This window comes from Nicotiana sylvestris, chromosome 6 (genome assembly GCF_000393655.2).
Source record: "Nicotiana sylvestris chromosome 6, ASM39365v2, whole genome shotgun sequence".
Taxonomy (NCBI): domain Eukaryota; kingdom Viridiplantae; phylum Streptophyta; class Magnoliopsida; order Solanales; family Solanaceae; genus Nicotiana; species Nicotiana sylvestris.
The window spans coordinates 44,333,120-44,341,735 of NC_091062.1; the positions used below are offsets into that span (position 1 = coordinate 44,333,120).

Genomic DNA, 8,616 nt, shown 5'->3' on the forward strand with positions numbered 1-8,616 from the left:
GTTTTATTTTTTGAATAACTCTTGAGTTATTGAACTTGATAAACATTTTATCTCTTGTGGTACATGAATGCATAACCTTGTTATTGTATATTAATGTCTCTCCTGAACAGAACAATATTAGTTTACCTCATAAGAGAATATGTTCTTCAAAATTGAGTAAAACTTATCTGTGCACTTTTGTCTAAGTCATATTAATCTAGATAGGATTTCAAGTTGGTCAAGGATGGACCTTAAGGTTCATTGAAAGTAGAGGCACTATCAACTTGTAGATCCTGTTTGGAAGGAAATTTGACTAAAGGTTGTTTCCCTTCAAAAGGAAATAAAGTTAGTAATAAGTTAGAATGAGTCCCTTCTGATTTGTATGGTTAAATGAACATAATGGTAAGATATAGTTTTGAGTATTCTTGTGACGTTCATAAATAATTACTCAAAATATTAATATATTTATTTGATGCACCGTAAGTCTTAATGAATTAAGTAATTCAAGATTTTAAGACTTGAAACGGAGAAGAACCAAGGAAATATATTAAGTTACTGCAATTTGATTGTAGTGGCGAGCACCTCTCTAAAGAGTTCTTTTATTACTTATCAGAATAAAGGATTACATCTCAATTGACTACACCGTAAACTCCATAATAGAGTGGTGTAGTAGAAAGAAGAAATAAGTCTCTTTTCGGCATGGATAGATTAATGACGTGTTATTCAGATTTGCCTAATTTGTTTTTGAAATATTTCCTGGAAACTGCAAATTACCTTTTGAATTTAGTTCCTTCTAAGTTAGTACCTAGGACATCTATAGAAATGTGGACCGAATGTAAGCTCGGTCTGTGGCATGTTCAGATATAGGATTGTCCCGCATATGTGCTGAAAGGGAAAACAGATGTGTAAGTTGGAACTAAGAATGGATAGGTGCATGTTTATCGAATATCCAAGAAAACGAATGGAGTTTTATTTTATTGTCCTAAAGAAAATAAGGCAATTGTTAAAACAAATGCATTTTTCTAAATAAGGGTTGTTTAATAAAACATGTTCCTAGAAATAAACTATTTTTACAGGAATTGGGGAAAGAAATAACTAGATGCTCAAGAACATCAAAACCTACACGTCGGAATTGACGTTCCATTGCATTTAAGTAGTGGGAGAACGTTAATAGACATGATATGCCTTTATCGAGTGGGAGTGATGTTTGAACAGTGAACACCATAGTAGAAGTCACTAATATTTCAATGTCGTAAGATAATGAGGTAATATTAGTAGTACTTCGTCGTAGTGGGAGAATGCTAAAGAAAATTATAGTTCGGTGCACACTCTTGAGATAGTTTCGGTAACAGGATCCCTGAAGAGTTTAATACCAAACTAGATAGTTACGACAAAGCACTACTGGACAAATATTGCATCAGATATAACTTGGCAAGATTCTTTAACAAAACCTTATTTGGTGAAGACTTTTAATAGTCATGTAAAAGAATGCCTGTGAAAGTTGTAGATGCATGGTTGTGAGTCTAAGTGGGAGATTATTGGAGCATATACTATTAACCATGCATTTGAATATAGTATATTATAATAATTGTCATGGTTAAAAGTCTAAGTGAGAGATTGTTGGGATATATACTATTAACCATGAGTTTGGTTTAGATATAATATTTAGTACTTATGAAACAACTGTTTATTCAGTTTTAATAAAGTTTTAAATAGATCATATATTTAGTCTGTGTCCTTTGCTTATATAGTATGATTTAGTGTATAGAGTTTAGCTTATACACAAAAGATTAAATCATCGGTTCTTATAAGTATAAAGTTTGAGTTCTCAATCTAATAATGGAATTGGACAAACCATCAGGAATGATTGTAGCAAAAGATTAAATATAATTTATCTTGATTATGAGAATGGTTTAATTCCAACTCCTTGTGCTAGTATATTTTGTATGTATTGAACGGACCAAGTAGAGATAAGTATTTTATACCGACTTAATAAAATAAACTCTCTAGCCATCAAATGTACTTATACTCTTAATTTTGATATAATTATTATTAGTTGTGTACATTATTATTATTATTTTGATTTATTAAAAGGCGAAATTCTTTCGTGGGTCAATATGCCTGGTAAATTGGATAATAATAATGTACATTGGCAAAATAATAGTTAGTTGATGGAATCCATGTCTCGGATTAGAGATTGATGATACTCCTTTATGAAAGCTTATAAGTTTTCATGTGTAAACCCGACCGGTAGATTTTGTATCCGACACATGAAATAAGTTAAGCGAAAGTCTAAAGGAAATAATCAATAAATTAAATTGTCAGTAATTTAATTTAATTGATTAGTATCTGAATCTTAACATGGGGAGTTAAATAAGATTTAATGGATGAATTTCGAAATTGAATAAGGAGTGCAATTACGAATTTTTAGTGGAATAATTCGTAATTAATTATGGTGGATATTAATTTCGAAAATTACAAATTAATTCCATAATTGGAAGCCTTGTTAATTAAATTCTGTGGTCCCTACTGTGCCTAAATAATAGGAAATAAAGGAATCATTTTTCTGGTAGAAAAGAAAACCTAACAGGTTTTGGAAAAGGGTTTTAACCCTAAAACTTGTGCTATAAATACATAAGGTTTTCCACCTAGATGAGGGGGAAAAAAGGGGGCCGAAATTTTCAGCCCTTTTCCTAGAAAAATTTCGCCCACATGAAATTGCTATTTTCGAATATTATTTGGGTAACACAGTAGAAGACCGTGGAACGTTCGAGGATCACGATTGTGCGGGTGCTGGAGATTCCATTGAAAAGTTATGGAATTGAAGGCTCACGTGATAGAGGATCTTTGTTCACGCTTCAAGAGGTAACCCGTGAAATCCCGTTTATGCTAGCTGTCTAGATTACATGTGATTTTGATACTGGAATTGCTTCCGCTGCTTATTATAATCCTTCAACAAGAACAACAACAATAAGAACAAACCCAATAGTTTTCTACAAGTGGAGTCTAGGGAAGGTAAAAGGTACGCAGCCTTACCCCTAACCCTGGAAGAGCAGAGAGGCTATTTTCGTCTTTTCGATAGACCATTGGCTACAGAACGATTGAAAAAAAAGGTAATTGCAAGAAGTAAGAATTCTCGTGAAACCAATTCTTTCAAAACAATTGTTTAAAAAAACTCCTCGAGAAACATCTTAAGAAAACTAACAAGTTACAAGTTTTTGGAGAACGCTTTTGCAGGATTCAAGTCTTTAAGATAATGCTTCACAACCAAGTCCCCTCCCCAAAAAAGCTTATGATAACATGGAAAACTTAAAACGACCTTTTAAGAAATATTAATAATTAAAAGCATGAAGTTTACCTTGGGTTTTATGGGTAACACGTTTCATAACACACATAGTGTTGGAACAAAAACATTTTGATAGTAATCTAATTGTTAAACATTTTATACGGAATGTTAACTGTTTGAAGGAGTGACGTGCGAGTATGGAATGTTATAATAGGAACTAGGGGTGTACATAGGTCGGATTGGTTCGAATTTTGCAATTACCAAATCAAATCAATTATGTCGGACTATTAAATCTAAAGATCAAACCAAACCAATAAAACTCGGGTTTTTCACACTCGATTTTTCTCGGGTTTTCTTGGGTTTTATGGGTTTTTTTTTCCCGGTAAAATTTTCGTAGAACAAAACATATAAATTGTGCTCAAAATACTTCTTTAATCCTAGTAAGATACAACTATATAAAGTATTTTCCAAGAAAATAATACAAAATATGAGACATGACATTATCCTAAAATATTCAACAATAAAGACAATAAAATTATGTAATATAAATATTGCTAATTAAAAAGCCACAATAAAAGTAAACATTAGCTAAGAGTACTAAGTCATGGTAAAAGAAGTAGACTTATAAGGGAGTATTAATTACATGACTAAACGTTAAAGAAAAAATAAAAATAGGTTATGCATTTTTATCTAAATTATTGCAAAATAAAATATAGATATTCAATACATTTCCGTTCATAGTATTGAATTGAATGTCTTTTGTTAGCATTAGTATTGATTTGATTTTGGTTTAGGCTTTTGTTAGCATTATTTAGTTTACTAATGTTAATGGCTATAAAACTTATTGGAATATTCAAAAGTTCTGAGTCCAACCTTGAAATAATACCTTAAAAGATAAAATTATGAATTTTTATAAGAAATATTTATAAATTACATCACAATAAGTATATTTATATATTAAATATATCTAAAATTTCTATATATGTAATATCGAGTTGGTTTGGTTTCGGTTTGACTTTCTTTAGTTAAAACCAAACCAAACCAATTATGGTCGGGTTTTTTTTATAAACACCAAACCAAATCAAACCTAATCATAGTCGAGTTTTTTTTCTCGATTTAACTCGAATTATCTAGTTGGTACGGTTTGTCGGTTTACTTTGTACTCCCCTAATAGGAACTACGGAACAATCAATCATTCTTGATTTTACCTCTGATAATTTGGCAATTGGTCTCCTCCTGCTCTAAAAATCTTGATTTACATCGATTAATTGGTTTGGATATATACAAAATTTTAGGAATTTGCTGCTAGATCCATTGAATCTTGATGGGCTTCCCCTGCTTGGGTTAAATTTTTATGACAAGACGCTATTGTCCTTTACGCTTAATATTCTTACTAGGGGCGACCCTTTCATAAAGCAAGTAAAGCAATCGTTTTAGGTCCCATATTTGTGGGAGCTCCATTTGCTGTTACACCTAATAGATTATGTAAAAGTTTAAAAAATAAGTTCTGTAAAGTGAAAAAGTTTTATTTCATTCTTTAACAAATATAGAGAAGAAAGATTTGCAACTACTATGATTTATATTAAGGAAATGAATATCGAACCCGAATTTCGTAAAAAATGTGTGATATATAGGAAGTAAAAATTTGATGTGAATGCTGATAATGAAATTTCAAAATCTTTTGAATAGTCCTTTAGAGTTGATTACTTTTATACATAATAGACATGACTATTTTTTCACTTCAAAATAGATTTGAACAACTCGAAACATATGAAAATATCTTTGATTTTCTATTTGGCAGTAAAAATTAGGGTCACTAGATGTTAGAAATTTTAAAAAAAATATTGCCTTAATCTCGAATGTTCCTTAAAACATAATAATCAGTTCGATATTGATGGTTTAGATTTATTTTCTGAATTAAAAGTATTAAGAAAAATAGTACAATTAAAAGATAACAGTTTAACTGAAACACTTAATCTAGTAAAAAGATTTAATTCTTTTCCAAATGCCTAAATTGTGTATGGAATAATATTCATAACTCATGTTACCGTTGCTTCAGCGGAAATAAGTTTTCAAAATTAAAATTGATTAAATCTTATCTAAGAACAACAACGTTACAAAAAAATGTCAAATAGATTAGCTATATTGTCAATTGAGAAATACTTATTAGGAGTTATTGATTATAAGAAAATTATTAATAACTTTGTATCTAAGAAAAGCTAAAAAAAATAGAAGTCAAATAAATTAAAAAGTTAAGACCCCTCATAAAATTTGGCTTTAGGCCACAAAATTCGTCTGGCCGCCCCTGATTATTACACAAGAAAAATGTAGACAAATATACAGCCATAATTGACCAACCGTCATGCAGATAAAGAGTTTATATTTTGGTGCACCGTAAATAAAATGTATTACACTATCACGTTAGCTTTATCTAAAGTAATAGATAATTCTTAATATCAAATTTGGTATAGCAACCGTGAAAATTGACTAACCATAACCTTGAATAAGAAATGAATATTTTTGACAAAAAATAACACGTCTAATTACATAGATAGCGTAAAAGAATTTACACTATCAAATAAATATACTCTCTCTATCTATTCTATTTTTAAGGCATTATTTTTTTTATTTGTCTATTCCAAAAAAATCCAATTTCTATTTTAGAAACTAATAAAATTACGAAGTTCTCACTTTATGCTAAATGATAAACTTTTATAATTATATAAATATTTTTTTTCTTTTTAAATATTATAATCATTCGAAGAAACTCCTCCCCTAACACACACAAACTGGCCACGTAGACTCCTTTTTATTGGCTAGTTTGCAGCTTGACCCCTTGTCATTGACTTGAAGACTTGAAGGTCACCAAGAAATTAATTGGTGCTCACTTACCCAATTACCAGAAATTCATAGGGCTGCTGCTGCTTACATGGTACATACTCATTTACTAGCACTTCCTCAAAGCAGAAAGAAAAAGAAAAAGCAAAAAAGACAGGGCCAGAACTATAGTTGTCCTATAGATCTTTTTATATAAACCCAAGATTTTCTTTTTCCCAAACAATATTGATCAAGTCTCAATTTTGATCTACCCCTTCTCATCTCTTTTCCTATTTTTCAGATTCTTGAAAAACCAATTTTTTTTCAACATGTCAGACTATGGATCCAATAATACATGCTGCTTTAAGTGCGTCCAATTCATATTAACAGCAGGCTTAACAGCTCTTTTCATTTGGCTAAGTCTAAGAACCACAAAACCATCTTGCTCTTTAGAAAATTTTTACTTACCTGCCCTTAACAAATCTGATAACTCCAACTCCACAAGATCCAATCATACACTTTCCTTTCAGCTCAATTTGAACAACAAGATGAAGGACAAAGGTGTTCGTTATGATGACATTAAACTTAGTTTTTACTATGGTACAAATACAAGTTTTCCTATAGGTAATTATACAGTACCTGGTTTTTACCAAGGTCATGACAAGAAAGCACATAAAAAGGGTATGCTGGAAACTCAGAAAATGCCTTGGAATGATGCTTTAAAGATGGTTTCAAATGGGTCAAAAGTGGTTTTCAGGGTGGATATAGCTACTAGAGTCAGGTACAAGGTCATTCTTTGGCATACTAAGAGGCATAATTTTACTGTGGAAAATAGTACAGTGAAAGTGGATGGTTCAGGTAAATCAAGTGCACAGCAGCTTCATTGTTGTTCTGTTGGGCTTCCCCTAATATTTTTATTCAGCTTGCTTCTTCTGTTGTAAATGAATAGTCAGGTATTCAAAATTTAAACAATTTGTTAACGTTCTAGTAATTCTTTTAATTAATTATGTACTATCAATTTATCCGTTTAAAAAATGTTGGATTCAGTTGATTGCATGCTGTCGGTGCAAACTGGCTGTACGTAGTTGGTGTTATCTTTTCTTTTTGCATTTATTCTTTATAAATTTGAGTGGCTTGTTTTATGTGGTAGATCTATTGATCTTTTTTCTTGGATATCATTGTTTTTACTCATTCTGTTTACTAGGTTAATATTATTCTTTTTCATATTTGATAAGTGGCTATGAAAGAACCGAGTTCCTATATATTATGTTGAATTATTGATGTCATGAGCCTTATTGATCACGCCCAACTATGCCTTATAAAAATGACAAAGCGATTGCTGCATATATATTCCGGTTAACAAATTCGAAGTCGAATCCCACAGGGAATTAACCTATCAATCACAGCTATTGGACTCACAGAAATTCACGTGTTCAATCTTCAGAGATATTTAAGTAATAGAGTGGATGTTTACTAACTGAATATTATGAAATAAAAATGCAGTAATTAAGAGCTAACTATGAACGGTTTGTAAACAAGAATTTGAAGGATCTAAGGTTCTGATTTTCTCTGTTGTCGAAATCTTTTCCGCTATGTTTGCTATAAATTCGCCTAAGTCTTCTCTATCGATCATGAGCACTCTGACTGTCGTAACTCTCTCCCGAGTAATTACAACAATATACTAGATATATTCTCCCGAATTACGCTAGCTAGCTTTTAAGTACATCTCACTTAGATGCACTCAAGGTTTCGTTATCCCTAATCCCACCTTTAAACCCTTCGTATTGATCCCTCATATACGTTAGGAGTGATGATGTTCAACAACTACCTAAATATGAACTCTCTCCTAAGTAATCCACACTAAATAGGAACAGTTAAATGAGGGCCCTTCAATCAATAGCAATAAGCATGTAGTTGAACAAATAGAGATAATACTATGGCAAATTTATATTAACATAACGAGAAAATCATCCTTCAACAGGTTCTATCAAAACCCTAGACTAGGAATTTAGCTACTCATACTCATAATAACAATTTCCCAAATAATTTGCATAATTAAATTACAAAGCAAAGATGAAGGAATGAAGAATTCGATGCCAATCTCCTCCGGAAATTGCTCCAAACGTTTTCTCCCTTCCAAAATAGTCTCCCTAGGTCTAAGATATGTCAAAAGTCCTCAAAATAGCATTTTAATATGTATTTATACCAAGTAGGGTTGGGCCTAGACGAAACACCCTTTCCTGTGCGAAATAAGACTTGGCTCGGTAAAATTTGTACTGCTGCGCCGCACCATGTGGCGCGCTAATGGCCTTTATCAGCAGCTTCTCACTTTTCTTGTCAGGCCCACTTTTGTACTGCTGCGCTGCGCCTTGCGGCTCCCCATGCGGCGCGACAGTGCAATTTCCTCAGAGTGAACTTATTTCGTCCTCTTTTAACATCCAGACTTGGTACACGACCTTCGAACACGATCCCGACTTAATATATTGGGCTTTTACTCAGACTTCAAAGCTCCGGATTGATCAATTTAGCTCCAA

At 31.8% G+C, this 8,616-nt stretch overlaps 1 protein-coding gene across 1 annotated transcript; it reads left to right on the top strand.

Moving 5' to 3' along the window:
• The first annotated feature begins 6,120 nt into the window (after positions 1-6,120).
• Positions 6,121-7,138, top strand: LOC104222261 (protein NDR1-like). The gene has a single exon (XM_009773470.2). The coding sequence runs from the start codon at positions 6,412-6,414 to the stop codon at positions 7,021-7,023; it is 612 nt and encodes a 203-aa protein (XP_009771772.1). The 5' UTR covers positions 6,121-6,411; the 3' UTR covers positions 7,024-7,138.
• The last annotated feature ends 1,478 nt before the right edge of the window (positions 7,139-8,616 follow it).

Excerpts from the sequence above, each read along its gene's own strand:
- LOC104222261 (XM_009773470.2), top strand. The coding sequence starts at position 6,412 with ATGTCAGACTATGGATCCAATAATACATGCTGCTTTAAGTGCGTCCAA.